The 20,667-nt window shown below is 48.8% G+C and overlaps 1 protein-coding gene across 4 annotated transcripts in view; it reads left to right on the plus strand.

Moving 5' to 3' along the window:
- RMC1 (regulator of MON1-CCZ1) overlaps positions 1-20,667 on the plus strand; it is a 1,737,150-nt gene that overhangs the window by 1,023,472 nt on the left and 693,011 nt on the right. For all 4 annotated transcript variants that reach the window (XM_069620905.1, XM_069620903.1, XM_069620904.1 and 1 more), the window contains one exon: positions 18,061-18,189. In XM_069620905.1, coding sequence (XP_069477006.1) covers positions 18,061-18,189 — 129 coding nt within the window. The remainder of the gene's footprint in view (positions 1-18,060; positions 18,190-20,667) is intronic.

The raw sequence follows: 20,667 nt of genomic DNA on the forward strand, positions 1-20,667 counted from the left end.
GATCGAGAACCCACAGCACGCTGAGGCATAATAAGCAGTGACAGTACTTTGTATGTCCAAATCACCGCTAATGTAATGCAAAGGTGCCACACGCACATTGCAAACTTGAAGGCAATGGCTAACACGGCTGGCGGCCAGCCAAATAGCCGCCTCCCCCAGACAAAGAGTGTACCCGGAGCACCGCAAAGCGGTATTCTGCTGCCCAGCCCCAACCTATTCCCGATCCACACCACCCGGCAAACCTGAACTGTAAAACCGGATTGTCATAGGGCGGGCAGATGTAGTATACAGTTCAATTGTTTAAAAGTTTATATCTGGACGACAGATGCTTCAGTTGGGGGTGGAGTATGGGGATGGGGGAGTTAGATTTAATATCTTTATTGAACGTTTAGCATACAAAGGCACGATGAGCACACTGTACGGATCAAACGCGGTACAACTTCTGCATATACAACCGAAGAAACGCAAGTGCAAATCTAAACCCCAAACAGCCAATGACACCTGAGACTGATTCAACCCAAAGAAAGCTCAAACTCCTGTCATGGAATGTGAACAGGCTGGGATCCAGCATCAAAAGACGACTGGTACTGCAGCACCTAAATAGACACTCCCCAGATATAGCCTTTCTGTCCGAAACGCATCTAGCAGGAAATGTATGCAAATTCTTCCAAAGATCAAACTACCGCACAGCGGTGCACGCCGGTTTCTCCATGGGTGCGATAGGGGTGCTCATACTAATTCACAAAAGGCTTCCGCTGGTGATCACGCACATACTACAAGACAGAGGAGGCTGTTATGTACACATCCAAGCAACACTATGGAGCCAAACCCTGGCACTCATGGCAGTGTACTCCCCGCCAATTCTCCTTAACGATTTGTTAACCGAAATCACCCCCATCCTGGCAGCAAACCCCGCAGACACATGGGTGTTAGGAGGGGACTTCAATGAGGTCATGGACAATATCCTCGACCGCACGCACTTCAGAGCCAGGAATCCCTCCATCACCACCAAATTGGCTTCCTTCGTGTCAGGCCTGTGTGACGCATGGAGAGCCCTCCACGCTGAGGTTCGACAATATTCTTTCCATTCTGGGGCCCACGCCTCGATGTCCACAATAGACTACTTTTTCTTACCATACCAAAATATCACATTAAGTATGCAGCGCATCCTTCCTCCCGAGGGGAATCTCCGACCACTCCCCACTGACACTTGAACTGGAAACGGCGAGACCACGACCGCTCCCCTCGTGGCGGCTGAACTCCTACTACCTGGGGTTCCCGGAATTTCAAGAAAAGATAGAAGCAGCTAACTCCAACTACTTTCAATTAAACGCACACTCGGTTGACAATCCCAATACACTATGGGAAGCATACAAACCAGCCCTACGCGGAGAAATCATTTCATGGACATCCCAAAAAAAGAAGGTACAACGCGAGAGAATCATCGAAAGCGAAGTCACGCCCAAGGAACTAGATCACATTGCCAGCGACACCCCGGAGACGAACAGAGCCCTTATAATGGCACAGAAGAAGCTGCACAATTTATCCTTAGACTGTGCCAAAAAAGCACATATCGCTATGAAGGCACGTCTGTACGAAACAGGGGAAAAAGCAGGCAAAATGCTTGCGTGGCTGGAAAAGCGTGACGAAGGACAACAGAAGGTGAAGTACATTAGAACCTTGAATGCAGATCTTGTCTATTCCGATGCAGAGATTGCAGAACGCTTCGCTGAATTCTATGAGGACCTCTACAAACTCCGCACCAACACTGTAACCAGCACCATACTAACCGATATCGACCTCCCAGCACTCACCACAGAACAAGCCACCACTCTAGACAACAAAATAACGACTGACGAAATATCAACAGCCATTGCCCAACTCCAAACAGGCAAGACCCCAGGTCCTAACGGGTTCCCGCTTGACATCTGGAAAAAGCTAAGCCATCTAGACATACCCACTCACTTGCTCAACGTGTTTGAACACTCCCTAAACCAGGGTGAGCTCCCACCAGACCTCCGCAAGGCCACCATTATAGTGATCCCCAAAAAGGGCAAACCCCCAGAGGAATGCACCTCCTACCGACCCATATCCCTAATCAACAGTGAAGCCAAAATACTAGCCAACAGACTACAATTGGTCATCACGTCACTGATCCACCCCGACCAATGCGGCTTCATGCCCCAAAGGTCCACAAGAATGAACATTCGCAGGCACTAGAGAGAGCCCCGGCCCTACAACAATCACTTGCTCTGTTAGCCGTAGATTGTGAAAAAGCATTCGACTCAGTTCATTGGGAGGCCTTATGGGCAATAATGCGTAAGATGCAGTTTGGGGAACCGTTCATAAAATGGGTGCAACTTCTCTACAACAATCCAGTAGCGGAGGTTAGAGTAAATGGGTGGCCCTCGTGTAATATCCAATTGGGGAAAGGAACCAGACAAGGTTGCCCGCTCTCGGCAATGATGTTTGCACTAATAATAGAACCACTAGCAGCCCTTTTGCGGGACACCACCACGTGGACTGGCTTCAAATGGGGGCCGAACTGGGAAGACAGAGTATCCCTCTATGCAGATGACCTCTTAGTATACCTGGGCGACCCAGCGCTTTCCTGCCCTGTGGTCACACATATACTAATTAACTATGGAACCTTTAGTGGACTTGGAGTAAACTGGTCCAAATCCGTGTTGTTTCCGGTAAAAGGGGTAGACTGCATACTGGCATCGGGTTCCCCATATCAAGTTGAAACCACTCTGTTCTGCTACCTGGGCATTCTAATCACCAATGGACTAGATAGCTACGTAAAACAAAATTTGCACCCACTAGTTAAAAGATACGAGCAGGATGCAGCCCACTGACAAGCACTGCCACTGCTAGGCTCTTCAAGATGCTGGCCCTACCCCGGTTCTTATACATCCTTCAAAATGCCCCTCTCCATGTCCCCACCGTAGAGTTCCACAGAATAGATGACACAACACGTAAACTCCTGTGGGGTGGGAAGCACCCAAGAATTGCCCTCAAATCCCTCCAACGCTTAGTCTGGGAGGGGGGGAATAGGGCTTCCGAACATCCAGATCTACTACTGGGCGACACAGATTGCGACAGTCAATGACATATTGCACGGGGACCCTACCATTCCCCATATAAAGGCCGAACTAGGTGCACGACACGGCATGTCCCCGATTGAAAGCCTCTACTGTAAACAGATTCGCCCGCCTGAATGCACGATAGTAGCACACACAACCCTGGTGTGGAAGGAAGTACACAAACATCTAGAATGGGACAACAAAATTACCCCAGTCCAACCCATCTGGAATAATGCTCACCTCTCAAGCCTCAGTAACCTCCCGAAATGGCCAAGCTGGGTAACAGCTGGCATACAGACCATCCAGCAGACATTCGTGAACGACCAGTTGATACAGTTTCCCAAGCTTGTGGCATCACACAATCTCCAAGACACTGAACACTATCACTATGGACAATTACAACATGTACTCACCTTGCACAGGGCCCAATTGGAGGACATGCCGGAATGCACGCCTATGGAAAGGAACATAGTCCTAGACCGTGTGAGTAAGAAGGTCACATCTACCATGTACAACTCTATTTCCTCATTTGCCATGAAAGAGCTGCTGAACCTGAAGATGAAATGGGAAAGAGATGTGGGCCCAATATTACCTGAAGATTGGATCTCGACTCTGATGTATCCTAGAGACTCTGCAGTCTCGGCAAGAATTAGGCTGGTTCAACTGAAGATACTTCATAGGATATACTATCCCCGAGTAGATTGTATTATTGGGGCAAAACGACCGACCCCAAATGTCTATGCTGCAAACAAGAAAGGACCTTCTACCATATCCTCTGGCAGTGTGCACGTATACAACACTTCTGGCGTAAATGTAGCACGAGACTCACCAAAGTCATATGTCGCCCGATCCCAACAGACCCCAAACTCCTTCTTTTGGGTATTGAAGATACAGTAGAAATGTTGCGCTACGAAAAGCTACTTATCTCGACAGCCACAGGAATTGCCAAGAGGAACATTGCGCAATTGTGGGGTTCAGAAAACACCCCGAAATATGATCATTGGTTATCAGATGTGGATGCTACCATCCTAATGGAACGCTGAGTCTATCAAGCTAGAGGTTGTCCGGGCAAAGCAGATCAAATCTGGGGGAAATGGGAACAGACATTATAACTCAGATACAACATGGACAATGAGCTTTGTCGCGTAACTCTGCAAAAACCACAGGCAATAACATCACTTTTTGGGGCTGCTTGAGTAAGACCAGTATGTAAAAGACCATTCGCTGACTTGTCCGCATCTATACCTTACAGCATGTGTGTTTCTACGTTTGCTTATATCTAAACTATGCCTACTTGTACTGCTCTGCCACCTGTGTGCAGTAATGGTTGCGTTTTGTATGTTTTTGTATTATTGCACAAAATGTAATAAAATGTGTTATTAAAAAAAAAAACTTCCAACAGTTGGAAAGGTAGTGAGCCGCTGATCCAAGTGAGCAAACCCATGGAAAATTTGGAGTATGTGGCACCATAACCTGTGCCTCCCCAACGGCTCAAGAGAGCTTTCTCATCTCCGCGTGGTATGTGGGTCCCTTGCAGTAAAGCTATAGAGATTTTCCTGCGTTGCAGGTAAGATTTCCCTCGGTTCCTACGTAGGTAGGAATTTAGACCTCACACATTCAGGAGAGTAATCGAATGGTAGTCATGGTCATTTTTTATGTTACCCCACAACCTCAAGACAATCCCGACGCCTCCACCCAGTGAGCCATGGTGTATGGAATAAACCAGTGCATAACCTAAACAACAAAACCATAAAACATTGCCCAACAAACCATATCGTTCATGCATCCCGGTACTACCAAGAGGTAGGGTAGTCGGTGTGTACTGGGGACTAGCAACGGGCCAGTCACCAGTGTCAACCGAGGGCAGGTGGGTGTTTCTAGCAGTGGGCAACAGGATTTCATCCCACTGATCAATCAGGACATATGCAGCAAGTTTGAGTTTTAAATGGAGCAGCGTTAATCTGCGTGGAGTCAATAGTCAGACCAGTGGTTAGACTCAATTAAGACAAAAAAGGTTACAAGCAGGGCAAAGAGCCTGCTGCTGCGCCACAGTTTGAACAAATTCACCACTAGCCGCAGAGTTTAACCGGTATACATAGAGAGCTTAGTTGAGAAGAAAATTATTCCTCGTTTGTAGATGGTCAGGGCCCTTATTATCTGACAGGTTGGTATGTTCCATCCACATGTTTGTGACTTTAGAGAAAGTATGATTTACCATTGTGAAGCATCTTCAGCTCTGAAGGTTATTTGAGCCTATATATGAGGCCTAGGTGTCGCAGTTTGGCTTTAATAGGCACAAATGGGTTCCGAGGTCTCTGCACTGCGGGGGAATAGGTTGTAGGACAAATGATCGAATCTAAATGGTCGACAGGACAAATGGTCGACACCAAAAGGTCGACAGGTCAAATGATCGGTTTTTTTTTTTCACTTTTTTTTTATATATAAAAAAATATATATAACTAAAAAAACACTGGGGGAATAATCTGGATGGATGGCAATTTTAGAGCCATTTCGTCATTTCTCGCCCCCCTCCCTGGAGTACCATAGAACTACCTCTGTGTCACGGAAATTGAGGATCTTAGCAATCATAGGTCGTGGGTGAGATTCAGTGGGCGTTTTTTTCTGAAGTGATCTATGGGCTCTCTCTACTACAAACCGATGTGACAGCTTGCCGGGGCCAATCTCTTGTAGTAGCAAGTTTTCAACATAGGACGTCAGGCCCTTTCTTTCCGACCCCTCCGGCAGACCCAGCACCCGTATGTTTCGTCACGCTCTGCCCTCTGCGTCCTCCACTCTTTGTTCCAGCATGGTGTTCCTCCTCTCCAGTTCCTTGACCCTCACCACTAAATCTTTAGTAGTGACCACTGTATCATTGAGTTGCTGTTCCGCTGAGGAAACCCTTTCTGCCAGTTGTCTAACATCAGGCCTGAGCAGCTGCACATCAATCTTAACCTCATCAATTTTAGTCTCCATGGATGTCTACAGAGAGGCAATTGCTGCGAGGACCAGATTGTCTTGTGAGCCTTAAGCGGTGTCCAGGGGTGGAGGCCGGTCTATTCCATGCACTTGCGTAGGGCGGTGGTCTTGCCCCAGTTAACAAATGAGTCTGTGATGGTGGGTTTCCCCTTTCTTTTTGTAGGGGACATTGTTGCAGGCCTTGGCTAGGATTACGGGCTTTAAGTAGGGTCCAACTCCGTTAACCAGGGGCTCCAGGTGGGAAGATAGTGGGTTGGGGCTCCGCGTTCCTTCGGGCGCAGAGTGCGTGCCTGTATTCCAGCAGGACAGTGTCAACAAATGTTCCTGCACTGTGGGCGTGCAACAAAAGTGCAATGAAGCAGAAATGGTGGAGTGCTTAGTGGGCGCTGCGCTCAAACCTCTTGAGTGGGGCAACTGCCACGGTGCCAGGTCTAAGAAGGCCTCTCTCTTGTATCAGTCCCAGCAGCTGTAGCCATCCTTGGTGAAGGGTTCCAGCACTCACTGGGGGGCAAGCCACTACGATGTTGCTGGGCTACATCCCCCTGTGGTGCAGTATATGTGACATGGCAATAAACCGGCAACAGAAGCCAGGGGTGGGGTGGCTATCTGGCCAGCAACTCCCCCGAGTCGTTCAGACACGTTTGTGTGGGGCAGATCTACGCAGTATCTGCACGGCACAGGTCAAGATCAGCGGGCGTGTAGTGGCGCTGAGTAGTGTACCGTGGCAACATACAGTAGTGGGGTCGATAAGCTCCACAGCATGCAGCGGGTAGTCCTCTGCAACTTCCCTCCGCCACACAATGTTCGGCTCGGGGCGAGGAGCACACACACTCTGACGCACCGATGGAATGCCTCTAAGTGCGCTCGGTGTGTCCGCTGTCTTGCCGAGCACCGTCTCCACTGCACACACGATCAAAGGGTCACCAAGGTCTGAGGATGCAGCCAGGTCCAAGGGGGTATGCCTTCCCACCAGTCTCTGGTCCCTCTCCGTATCAATTAGTGGCCGCCATGTTGGGATGCGGGTTAGGTGCCACTCTCTGCAAAATGTCACCCCTTTGGCAGGTCCGATTCACATCGGACAAAGGCCGGCAAGCAAGTTGTTGGCTTCCCCCACCCACAGGTACAATTCGCTGCAAGTTACGATCAATGGAATTTCGTCGCCACAAGGATCTTTGAGGATCACAGTGGAAGCGTTATTCTGTCACGTCCACACTGCATGCTCCCAGGCCATGCCCCAGGCTCCTGCCCTATTGCTTTCTCATACTGGCTGCTGCACAGTGACTTTGGTGTCCCAGCGCCTCTTGTTGGGCTTCTGTCCGATTGCTTTCTTATGCCGGGGAGGTGCCATGACTTTGGAATCCCAGCCTGCTCTGCCACCTCTCGACCTTAAACTGCGCTGGGTCCTCTCTAGCCCGCGTATGCATATCTCTTTCTCTCTCTTTCTCTCTTTCTCTTTCTCTCTCTCTCTCTTTCTCTTTCATTCTCTCTTTCTCTTTCTTTCTCTCTTTCTCTTTCTTTCTCTCTTTCTTTCACTCTTTCTTTCTTTCTCCCACCACCCTCCCCCCCCATCCCCCAGGGTTTGTTATTTAATGTACCCATCTCGGTGCGTTGAATGGTTGAATGTTTGGATTTAAAGGGACTTGTTTATTTCCAATAAGATAATGGTATCTGTGAGAAGTATCTTCGTCCCTGTCTTGTATACAAAGACCTCTGGTACTGTAGAGCTTGTCATGTAGGCCATTGTGCGTACAACTGTAGGGAGTTTCTCACGAGAACGGGAGTCCTTGTCCCCTAAGGGAGAGTCTCTCATGGTGAGGTCCCATTTGCCTTGACCCCTAGGAAGGGTGTTGTGGAGTGGGCTCACTGCTTAGCCCCTCAGGAAGGTGCTCTCCCCCTTGGGGACAAGTGACAAATTCCCTTGATTCGTCACAGTATCCAGTATAACACATGATCATTGAACAACCCCCCCATATAACATAACTCCCTCCACCCAATACAGCCTAAGAACCTGGTGTATCTGTTGTTCAAATGCTGATGGAATAGAACTATAATGGAGACAAAGAGCAAAATAACAATATGCTCCTTAGTGCTCAGCAGCACCACCCTGATATGATTTGTTATGATGGGCAGTATAGCATCACAGTGATATATGGGCAGGCGTGGATGAACCCGATGGACCACGGCTCTATGTGAACAGCCTCACTCAGCCATATGGGTAAAATAAATGTTACACAGCTGGCGAGGCCTACATTAATTAACGATTGTCGCCCAGTTAATTACTGGAGTAGAAGGCATGTCTGTCATCAGATGTATTTTGAGCTTTATCTTTGCCAGTGGAATGTTTCTTCCATCACTGACTGTCTGGTCTGGGTTTTTGATACTGTTAAATCCCTTCACACACTTGTTTGTTTGAAATTGGCTGGTAAAAGCATGCATATTTAATGTCCATGGTTAGATGATGTTTTCAACGTCATCAAAGGATTGTCGGGCCTTCTGTACAGAGTGGGTGAAGTCCAAAAACACAGCGACTTTCACACCCTGCAATTCTAGGGTCTCTTTCTTCTGTGCTGCTTGCAGGATAGCGTCCCGGACTCTATAGTTTAGTATCTTGGCAACAATCACTCTGGGGGTGGACCCTGGAGGTGGGGGTCTGGTCGGGACCCTGCGTGGCCTCTCATTCAAGAACAAATTGGAGAGACCAGAGGGACCCACCAGGTCTATAAACCAGGATTCCAGAAATAGCTCTGCAGAGGGTCACTTGTGCAACAAGTATAGAGCGGACTGAAGGTTGCCATGGCAACTTAGATACCAGGCTCAAGGTCACTCGGCAGGAGACGTGGAACAACAGTGTGTCTCCAATTTCAGGCGTCATGTAGGGAAGTTCACGCTGTGACGTTAGACACCGGAAGATCGAAGCACTGACCTACATCTCTCTTGTACCTTGCGACTTACCTCTGCGGTGTACTGACATTGGACTGTTTCTTGACCTGGCTTTCGATCACCCCTTCCTGGACTTCTTGATCTATTCCCTGTCATCCACTTAGCTTGCATCCTCATGCCGCCCGGGAACTCCCTCTGCTGTTTTGTTCTTGTTGGTGGTATTCCCATAGTTTTCTTCCCTGGTCTTCAAACTCTTCCCAGAACTCTACTAGACCCCTGTCGGCCACCTTTTGGTGAGTGCGCCTTCCCTGTCCGTCTGTATTGTGTGTGTTAAGTTTGGACAAGGAATTCAACAGCAGCTCTGTGGACACCCACCATAACACTTCTGCTCTCTCTGGGTAGACAATCACGCAGACATTACTCTGTCTAGATCTTCCCTCGGCATCTTCCACTCAAGACGTGGCGGAGGCGGATGTCTTTCCACTCCCTCACCTAAATGTGTCTCCCAGTCTGGTGGGTGACTGTGCGTTACAATTACTCACATGTGCAACTGTTTGCGGCTGGGAGAGAGGTAAGAGCCATTTGAACTCTGGCCTCTGTGCCTGCCATGGGGATGTGCTGCCCGACTCACTCAGAGCTTTGCTATCAGGTGTCTGTTTCTGCATACTCATCAAATGCTGGCCGGGCACCCTGGTTGCCTTTCCGCAGCTGCGTAGGTGGGCGCCAGTCTCTGCAGCACTCAATCTTGGCTTTCCTCCATTCTTTGGAGCACCCTGTAGGATTAGGCACTCTGTTGGCTCCTCAAGTTGTCTGGCCACAGTCAGAGAGTTCAGCCAATGCTGGGTGCTCGCGATGCAAACACAGCTTCAACTTGTGTACCTTTAGCGCTACAGGTGTTGTGCTCCACGTCGGACCAGGCTTTGGAAAAGAAGTTGCCTTTATATCAGGATTTTTGTAGCGTTGGTGGGGAGCTGCGAAAGTGGCGATTACTTTGGTCCGCTGCACACTCGTGCCCTCACAGCATGTCTCTTATAGTCTGCATTGTGTGTATGCTGGCGCATTTTAAAATGACTACTGAAATGTGTTTTGACGCTCCATGCATACTAAAGGAGGACCAGTGCACCTTTAGGCATTTGCAAATGTTCGTGACTAATCGGGTCAGGCAAAGTCAGGCACATGACTTTAAGTGCATACATCTGATGCCAATTAGCTCTCCTCACACGGATAAAAGGTGGAACATAGAGACACAGTCTGAGCAAGGTGGAACACAAGCAAGAGCAGAACCTCCGGGACAAAGGTGAAGCTCCTGGAGCAGAACGACAGACTGAGGGACGAGAACAAAGGGTAGAGAACCCTAGGAGTTCCCTGAAAGAGGTTGTTGCCCCCAAAAGGCAGAGAAGGACACTTGGAGAAGGCCAAATCCTAGCCAAGAAGACTGCATTGTGTTTCAATGACGCCATCAACCCTCCCGTGTGAACGGCAAAGTTGGGGAGTCGAGGCCAAGCCTGTGGTATTAACCTTGATTCGTGAATTTAAAGACTGCAAAGACAAGAAAGAAATGCACCCAGCCAGTGAGTTGTCAAGCAACATGAAAGGCTACTGTGTTAAGGAAAGATTGAAGTTGTAAAAGTATATTGCACAATTGAAGGCTGCTTGCGTGTGGATGAGGCGCGAAGGAAAGCAGACCTATGAATGAACTTACTGAATTACTGATCGCTCTGAAACCAGCGATACTGAGTAGTGGAGTGGTCCGGTCAAAGGAAGTAGCCCACTCGAAAGTCCCTGTGAAAGGTGAAATGTTTTTGTTATAAAGCAATAAGGCGAATGAACTATAAAAAGCTAAGTGATTAAAATTAACCCCAGAAAAAAGTGTGGGGGGTGAAAAAAGGTGAATGTTGAACTTTTCTGCTTATGACATCGAACTACCCAGACCAAGAGATACTGGGGCAGATAACACAGGAGTGGGAGCAGAAGGGAAAGTCGAAGTGCTTCTACAGAGGCTTATAGTAAAAGCCACGCACATTCGAAAGGCTTTGACATGCGGAAAAGGTCAGAGCCCGACTGAGGGAGACCGGAAGTGTGATAGGTTGGGGGAAGAAAACCCCTAAAGGATGTGAATTAAACTTGGGGAAGGGAATCCTTGCAAGTGTTGTTTGGAAGGTCTGAGCCCGACTGAGGGAGACCTATGTGAAACTTTTGCTGTGAAAGGTCCGAGCCCGACTGAGGGAGATCAGTGTGAACTTTTTCTTGAACTGTTTTGAAAGCTGGAAAGAGAGACTAACGTGGAAGGCCAGGTGGGCTTCGATCCACGTTTTGAACTGCCTTAGTTTTGAGAACTTGAGCCAGTGTGTGTCATCCTGGCTATGGGGACCGCCTTACTCCGTGCTGTCTAACGTAGGGAGGAGAGCTGACTCGGCCACATTTATTCTTTATATTCTAAAACTGATTTTCCTTTACATAAATATTCTCCTTTACACACTTTTTGTACAAGAGATAGGGCAGCCATTAGGTTTTGTTAGTGTAGGCCATATTGATTTGACAGATTCAACTAGGATTCTTTTATTTATTATTTTATGGTAGAGACTACTCCCATCATAGCTATAGGGCAAAATAGTAGTTTTTCCAAACCGAGAAACTTTAATAAAGGTTTTACAAATTGTACCTTTTTTGTCAGTGTCATACTTGTGATTCCATGCTTCCCTTACATCTGTTTATTTCATATGCGGAATGATGAGCGTCCTGATGACCTTTTAATAAAAGTAGTGTATTTCTGCGATGCCAAATACAAGATTTGAAGATTAACGGAGAATGGCAGTGTTGATGTGCGTTACTAGGGAGAGCATCTTCTGCCGACAAGTTATTGCATACATACGTTAATAGTAGGTTCTTCTCTGGCAGCTGCAGGCCTCAACAAAACTGGAGTTTCCTCAGATTTATCCTGCCAGAGCAGACTATGTAAGCAAGCCTGTGTGTCTGTCCGTTATCCAAACATGGCTATGGCTAACAAGGGAGGGGGGTCTCAGTGATGATCAAAGTGTAAGTGATGATCCGAAGAAAACACACTTATAATACATCACTTTGAGGTGCAGTGCAGGTGAACTGATGATTCACTGAAACAAATTGCCAGGGGTGACCATTCGCCATAGGCTAACATTTCGACAACTGCCTAATCTAGACAAGTATCCTTTACCTTCAATCTGATGCTAGCTTTATTTCCTATTATAAGTATAACAGTCACAGTTCAGCGGGAGCTGTCCTAGAGCCAACAAGTTAAAACCGTGGTTTTCATCTGATGAAACGTCTATACTGCTCCATTTACCTCAACAGAGACTTGTATTGTGAATCACACTAGCCCATATGTCCCGTCCCCTTTACTCCATCCTTGTGGGCGTCCCCCAACATGGGGATGGTACCGAAACCTTTGAAATTGAGCTTCCTCTTTAAATTTAGTACAGCGCACAGGGGCGCGGCCACCGGCGCCTAAGTGCCTTTTTCCGCACAGACATGGACCTGGCAGCCAACGCAGAGACTTTTTTTTTAGCTTTCTGCTTGCTCCGTGTTGTTTTTTTTTAATTTAACTTCCCTTCGGTGCCTCGCCTCCCCCGGTGCATGTTGGCTGCATGAAGATTCATGAGATGTGCCTCATGCAACCGCTTGTTCCCGGCCTCGGGACCCCCATTGTCTTGAGTTATTTTGGGCTCCACCATTGCTGGGATACGTGTTTGGTTTGCAGTGCTCTCTGTCACAGGGAATTGAAGAATCTGTTGTCAAGGGAGATCTTCCCTACTTTTCCTCTGCCCCACCTTAAGGACCTTGTCTCCAGAACCTCTTGTCAAAACGCAGTAGGCCCTCTGTTCAGCAAGGCTCCACAGCGAGCGACTCCTTCCCCAGGTTTCCCACGGATCGGGCTTCCTCGTTTTCAGGTTCTGGCAGGCCTGAGTTCTCTAAGGTTACCGGCTCCCAAGCCGAGGTGCCCAGGGGCTTTTCCGGGCACTCCAGTGACAGACCTTGCTGAGGCCGTCCTGGCTACCGGCTACCAAGCTGAGGGGCTCAGGGGCCCTACCAGGCTGTCCTTGGAAGGGTGGTCAAGTTCGTCCTTTTCTTCAACCCCTGGGGGTAAGGGATCCTCGAGTGCCATCCCAAAGAATCCGTCATCGGCACAATCCAGCACGGCTACCGGCACAGGTGCCAAGGGTATCCAGCCTACCAGCCCTTGTTCCGGGGTCGTGAGTCAGGGCGTTACAACTACTGGTCGGCCAACCGAGGGCTGAGCGCCTACCAGAGTAATTTCTGAAGTCAACGCTTCTGCTTTGAGTGCAAGAGCCAAGCTGTATCCTCCCATGTCTGTAGCCTCTCGTGGCTCAGGGCCTTCACGCAAGGTTTCAAATTGGCGGAGGGGAACGTGGCAGAGCCTGCCAGGCAGGCGGCCATTTTGGATTCAAATCAAGGTCCGCCTGTACTCTTGCCCATCAAATGGGCTTTGCAGGAGGACCCCAGTCCCCTTCCCTCTGGAGGCGGAAGCGGATTGTCCATTACAGGCTTCTGGTCTCCTCAGGGGTATAACTACCCGTCACAGCCTTACAGATACACACCACAGGCACCTCAGCACTTTGACCAGGAGCGGAGGCCCAGCACCTCAGAGGGCTGGGCCCCTAGGGACCCGGTGGCCTTTGAGGACAGCCTCTCCGAGCGTTTCTCTTCCTCATGCATTCCCTTCAAATTAAGGGACTCCTGAAGGACATTGTGAAGGAGGTCATCTTCTCAGCCCCATCCTGTGGGTACTCCTCCTGTTCCTCCAGCACTGCTGGTTCCAGTGCCAGTCACTCCCCCAGTCCAGGCCCTACCAGTTGTTCAGACCCCTCCATCTCCTCCTGTATCGCCAAAGCCACCCCCTCAAAAGCCATTGGACCTGTTTTCAGCACCAGACTTGTGAGTTTGGGGGGACCCCATTTGCACTTGTGTCCCAGAGCCCGGACTCCCCTTGGTCTGTAAAAAAAGGGGTGGAGATGAGGACGCCCAGGAGGATGAACCCTCGGCATCCTTTAAGGCCTTTCATGACCGCCTTCAGGGCGTGGTGTAGTTCTTGGGGGTCCCTGTGCCCGAGGAAGCCCCCCAGGAGTTTGGAGTGCTAGGGTTCTTGGGTAAGCGCACCACAATTCGGTCTTGCATCCCTTTCCCGAAGGATGTCCTGCAGGTGGTGCGAAAGGCCTAGAAGAAAAACGCCCAGATAAACAAGATGTTGGACAGCAGATTTATGCTGACGGAATGGGATCCAATACTCCTGGCATCCCACCCACATCTGCATTCTTCTGTGGTGGCTGCGGCCTCGTTATAGTCTAAACCATTGTCTTTGTCGTCTTCCTCCGCGGAAGCCACCTCCAGTTCCCTCCCCAATGAGGACAAGGTCCTTGAGTCTTTGGGAAAGCGCTGTTATTCCATCTCAGGACTGCACCTGCGGCAAGCCAACGCAGACGCCCTCTTGGTCGCGGCTAACCTTAAGCTGTGGCAGGAGCTCAGGGAATTCCTGCCTGACCTCCCTTTGGACAAGCAAGTGTCTTTCAAGGCCGGTCTGGCAGATACCCGGGCCATTGCGCAGGACCTCATGGATTCTTTGCTCTCCCACATGGACACAGCCAGCAGAGGGTTGTGCCTTGGTGTTGAGATGAGAAGGAAGGTGTGAATGCATGCCACTAAGTTTTCATCTGATGTGAAGGAGCGGATCCTGGATCTGCCCTTTGAGGGCGTGGACCTTTTTCATCCGTCTAACCAATAGCGAGTTGACAAAGAAGAAAACCTCCACTCAAGCCGCCAAGTCCTTGACCATCCTGAGAAAGCCTGGACAGAAATCCTTCACTCAGTCCCAGGGCAGGAGCGAGTTCACACCCTGCGCTTTCTCCGGCTTCATTGGGTTCCGGGATCGCGGTACACGGAAGCCGGACAGTTCACCCAGTGACAATAGGAGGAAGCAGCAGAGGACGTTGCGCTGGTTTTTCGGCTCCCCCTCCTCTGCCCCTGCCTCTGACGCCAGGAAGCAGTGATGTCAAGGTCCGAGAACAGAGCTTGCCTGCGGGGGGCCATTTGGCTCTTTTCCCGGACACCTGGAAGCGTCTTTTCAACAGCGCATGGATCCTATCGGTAGTCTACATGGGCTTCAGTCTTCCTCTTCCTTTCCCTCTAGCATCCTCCCCTCCTCTTTGTCAGATCGGGTCCCCAGCTCTTTTATCGGAGGTCCTCTTTCAGACAGGGGCTCTGGGTACTATTCCAGGATGTTTGCGGTACCCAGTAACAACCAGGCTGGCCTCAGGGCTGTCCTGGGCCTGTCATTTCTAAATCTGTCTTTACCGCTGAAATGCTTCAAGGTGATTACTCCCGCGCACATAGCAGAGTCTCTGTGTGCAGGGGACTAGATGTGTTCCCTGGACCTCAAGGATGCGTACCTGAATGTACCCATCTTCCAACCGCATCAGAAGTTTCTGCAGTTCATGATTGTCGTACCACTTTCAGTACAGAGATTGTTAGAAATCCTTCATCAGCTGGGGTTCTCTCTCAACCAGAGGAAGTCACAGTTGTGCCCATCTCAGGAACTGGTCTTCCTAGGAGTACATTGGAACACTACTATTCAGTGGGTGTTGCCTGTGCCCGAGAGGCTCCTGTCCCTCCGCAGTGTGGTGGGGCACTTTCTGGCGAACTCGACCACTTCGGCATGGTGGTTCCAGCACATTTGGGGCCTAGTGGCCTCCTGCATGCTCATTGAACCGCACGCTCGCCTCAAGATGAGGCGCCTCCAGCTCCACCGCTTGGGGTTCAACACCTACATGTGGGAGTTGCACACGGACTGCTTTTTGCCCTTGTTCCAGCGTTGGGGATTTACAGACCTGGATTTGTTTGCATCCCCTCTGAATTCCAAGTGCCCCCAGTTTGCTTCATGGGCAGGACGGTTCGGGGATCTCTGGGAGATGCCTTCCAGATTAGTTGGCACAGCCGCAGGTGGTAAGCTTTCCTGTCCACCCCACTGTTCCAATGGACCCTCTGCAAGTTCCGGGGTTCGGTGGGTTGCAGCCTCATCCTGATTGCCCGCCACTGGCCTTTGAGACCCTGGTTTTCGGATCTGCTGCAGTTGTGCTTCCATGGTCCCGTCTACCTTTCGATCTCCAGCTGGCTGTCTGGTTCCTGACCAGCTGAGGCTTCAACAAATTTCGGATGACAACTGGAACATCATTCAACAGGCCAGGAGACAGTCGATCCCAGTATAAGAGTAAATGAACTAGGTTCTACCCGTGGCATCGCGACAGGGGTATGGACCCTGCCACCTGTCCTCTGGATGACATACTGGCTTTTTCAGCGCCCCTGGCTCATTCTGGAGTTCAGGTGGATACTTGCTGCTTTTATTTGGTGGCCATCGGGGCTTACAAGAATTCCCCAGAGCATGTGTTTTCTGCGGCCAACCCAGTGGTTAAGGCTCACCTGAAGGGGTTGTCTAGGCTTTTCCCGCCAGTGCATAGGCCACACCCGGTCTGGGACCTCAATGTGGTTCTGGCAGCTTTGCAGCACAAGCCTTTCGAGCCGATGGCTTCTGTGGACATCTGTGACACTAAAGACTGTTTTGCTGGTGGCTCTCAACCGTGCAGGGTTAATGTGCTGCAGTTGTTGTCCTCGTGCAAGCCCTTCCCCACGTTTCACGACGACAAGGTCATCTTGCGCACTCACCCGAACTTCTTGCCCAAGGTGGGTTCTCCATTTCATCTGGATCTGGAGATCTACCTGCCGGTGTTTTTCCCAAAGGCGCAGTCGGAGGCAGAGAGGGCTCTTCATTCCTTGGCCCTCAAGAGGTTCCTCAAGTTTTATCTCACTCTGATGAAATCCTTCAGGAAGTCCGAGGCACTGTTCATGACTTTTGGGGGCTCCTCCACCGGCTCTCAGGCTTCCAAGGCTTCCATTGCTCGTTGGATGATTCAGGCCATTTCGGAGGCTTACACAGCCATGGGCAAACCTGTTGGGATTCATGCCCATGCGGTCCGAGCCAAGGTCACAGCTGTTGGGTTTCAGAGGCACGCTTCTTGGCATGTCATCAGCAAGGCGGTTACTTGGGCCACTCAGTCAGCCTTCTGTAAGCACTGCTCACTGGACACCAGCTCCAGACGCGATGCAGAGTTTGGTCAGGCGGTTTTGAAGAACCTTTTTGCTTCGTCCTAGATATGAGGCAGATTATCACAGCTCCACCATATGTTTTTGTTCAGTGGAATCACAGACAAGGATGGAGGCAAGGGGACGGCACGTATGAGTAATTAAAATTACTCACCATAGTGACTAGAGTACTCATAGTCCTAAGTCCCCTTTCCTCCATACGTCCCACCCGCCTTCCCCCACTAGTATTCCAATCTGTACTTAGAGTATCCAGGTATCTAAGCCTCCGATGTGTTCAAAGGGGACTGAGGTGAGGCGCCGGATGGCGGGGCTTCAGCGAGGCGTTCCCACGCCTGAGGCCGTGCCCCCGCGCGCTATACTAAATTTAATGGGGAAGCTCAATTTTTCGCTGCCAAAGGTTCTGGTACCATCCCCATGTTGAGGGATGCCCACAAGGATGGAGGAAAGGGGACTAAGGACCATCAGTACTCTAGTCATTACGGTGAGTAACTTTAATTTATAACTGTGTTATCTTACTAACATGCAACAGTAAAGAAAATATATCTAGAACTCTGTGCTTGAATGGGAATTTATTTTAACCAATGATGTGGTGTTCTGTATTTCAGTCACCCGACTCCCTTCCAGAGAAATGTGCCTTGGTTGTTTGACTCAGCTACCCTAGCTAGGTTTGAGCGTACGTAGGTCAGGCTGGGGACCTTTGGCCTTGAACAAAGGATTCAGGCGATTGTCCCTGAAAGTTTACTCATATCCTCCCTTTAAGGAATGGGAATGAATGACAGCAAGAACCATTTTTATATATCAAGTAAACTGTCCTTATACTTTTGAAAGCTCCCATTTTTAAATAGCATACAGAAAGTGCCATATAGAAATGATTATGCTATGGCATTGTCCTTGAAAATTTGAAATCCAAGCAAACATTTTGTTTTGGGATATGGAGTAACATTTTTCTAACGTTGCTTATTCTTTTACCCAGGCTATTTATGGTATCTACAGGTGAACCTGCCACCCGTGGTGAACTTATTGCCAGACAAAGGAATCTTGATGGATTTTCTCCTTCAGCGAAAGGACTGCAAAATGGTTATCCTGTCTGTATGTTCTCAGAGTAAGTTTGTTTCTGTTTTTGTTGTTGTATACAATTGAAGTATTTTTTTTTAATAAAAAAAGGTTATTTATGCTTGGTAGACACAGTATAACAGTTGACAATCACCAGTGTTCATATTCGTTGCAGCATACATTCTACAAGCTTATGATGACAGAATTAAGCAACAGGCATTATACCGTCAGTTACTTGGGCCGGGGTATTGGTCCACTAATATCACAATAAGGGAACATCTCATGTGGGTTGGAATCGTTCTAAGTAGACTCAGTATTCACACCAGATATCTTTAGGTTCGGACGTATTAGTCTGCGTATTTATATAAAGATCTTCACAGTTCTTAGCCCAAATTAAATCAGACATCCAGTCTTTGCCGTTCGGCAGACTCTTATCTTTCCACTTTTTCAGTACACAACATTTGGCAATGAGGCACCCAATATTGAAGAAGGACCTGATTCTTCTCTCCGGGACATTCCCCCACATCATAAACAGAGCACCCATGGGAGAGTATGGCAAATTGCGATTTATTTCTGATAAGGTGTCTATTACATGCTTCCAAAATCGTTGCAGTTTTATGACCGCTCCACAACATGTGCAATTGGCCAACCTATTCACCCTTGCATCGAGTGCTCCTACCATTCGTCTCTGGATAGATAGCTTTAAGTTTGCCAGGCTGTAATGTAATCTATTCAGTATCTTGTATTTAATTAATTTTAATCTAGAGTTTATGGATACAGTTTTAGTAAGGGAACACTTCTTCCTACACTGTTCTTCGGAAACATTGTCCTCTAGTTCGTCCGCCCACTTCTCCTTAGCTGGAGACATCTGTCTAATTATTTTGTCCACAATCATTCCGTACAGTGTATCTAGAATTCTACAGCACCCAGCGGAATTAGAAATATATGTCAGAAATGTATTATCCCGGGGTTCAATAGGGCAGCCCTCCCACCATTTGGACGCCGGAGCCTATAGGATTGCAGGATTTCCATTGTTTTGCCCCTTTGTCCCTGCTTTCAGGTCTGCATAGTGAAAGATCTGCCCTCTGGAAATGAGTCCCCTAATGTGCAATATTCCAATCAATTTTTCCCACGTAGCACTGAGCGAGCAATCCCAAGTAGGGTGCATCCTGGGAAATCTCCACAAAGTATTTTCGCCAGGCCATAAAAGTACATTAGTGAACAGGTAGAGTAGTTTAGGCAAAAGGGTCATTTTCACCAATGCCAGCCTGCCGGCCAGCGAGAGTGATCCGTTCCTCCATCTCTTAAATTCATCAGAGACGTATGTCTCATGAGCCATATCATTTAAAGAAAGAAGAGACCCTTTACCCTAGATATCCAAACACCCAGATACTTAAAACTCTCAGGTAGCCATTTCTATGGGTATACACCCTATGGCCTTATAGTGTGGTTAGTCAGGGGAAATACTTCGGACTTTGTATAGTTATTTGTGAAGCCAGAGTATGCACCGAAGCCCGTGATGTCTTGCATTATTGGGGTCAAAATGTATGTGTGGGTCTCTAATATATAATAGTACGTCATCCGCGTATAGTGAAATCATTTCAAGAGGACCAAACAATCTGACCCCCCTCCTCTTGTGACGCCTCTTGATCATGTCTTGCATAGTCTCAATGACCAAAGCGAACAGTAATGGGGACAAAGTGCAACCCTGATGCGTTCCCCATTCCAGGCGTAAAGGGTCATACAACTGTCAGTTGACTAGGACCCCATCAGTCAGTCGTGAATAAAGGAGTTTAATGAAACTTCTCATATCTTTCCCAAGCCCACATTTGTCTAGGACGATGAATAGGTATTCCCACGAGACCATATCAAAGGCCTTCTGCACGTCCAGTGTAACAGCGACGGCAGAAGCCTCCAGGGTCAAGCGGGACATAATATTAAATAAACGTCAAATGTTCAGTGCAGTAGATCTGCCCGGGATAAAACTCGCCTTGTCACAGTGGACCAGGTATGGCATCATGGGGAGCAGTCTATTTTCTATCATCTTTGCAAAGATCTTGGTGTCAATAGGACCCACATGCATTGGCAGGTTTTCCCGGTGTGAGCAGAATCGCGGTGGTAGCCTCACGTAGCGAATCAGGGTGGACAGTGTTTTTCAATGCCTCTTCCCATACTTGTAGTAGGCGTGGGGCTAGAATTGCTCCGGAAACTGCATATAGTTCAGCAATCAAGCCATCAGGGCCAGACGCCTTACCCTTGCGGAGGTCTTTCATAACTCCCATGATATCGTCCATAGTGAATGGTGCATTAGTCTGTTCCCTAGCGCTGACTGACAACCTGGATATTGGTATATCTTCCTATAGGGAATGCATAACCAAGTCTCCCTGTAGCGTGCTGGCGCAATACAGCTCCCCATAAAAACAACTAAACACCTCAATCATCTCCTGATGCTTGTACTTACACTCCCCGGTCATGCAAGATGCTGCCTAAATGCAAGGGGCCCTTTTTGGCCCGTATTAGCCGAGCC

This window comes from Ambystoma mexicanum, chromosome 5q (assembly GCF_040938575.1).
Source record: "Ambystoma mexicanum isolate Mex_15411 chromosome 5q, UKY_AmexF1_1, whole genome shotgun sequence".
Taxonomy (NCBI): domain Eukaryota; kingdom Metazoa; phylum Chordata; class Amphibia; order Caudata; family Ambystomatidae; genus Ambystoma; species Ambystoma mexicanum.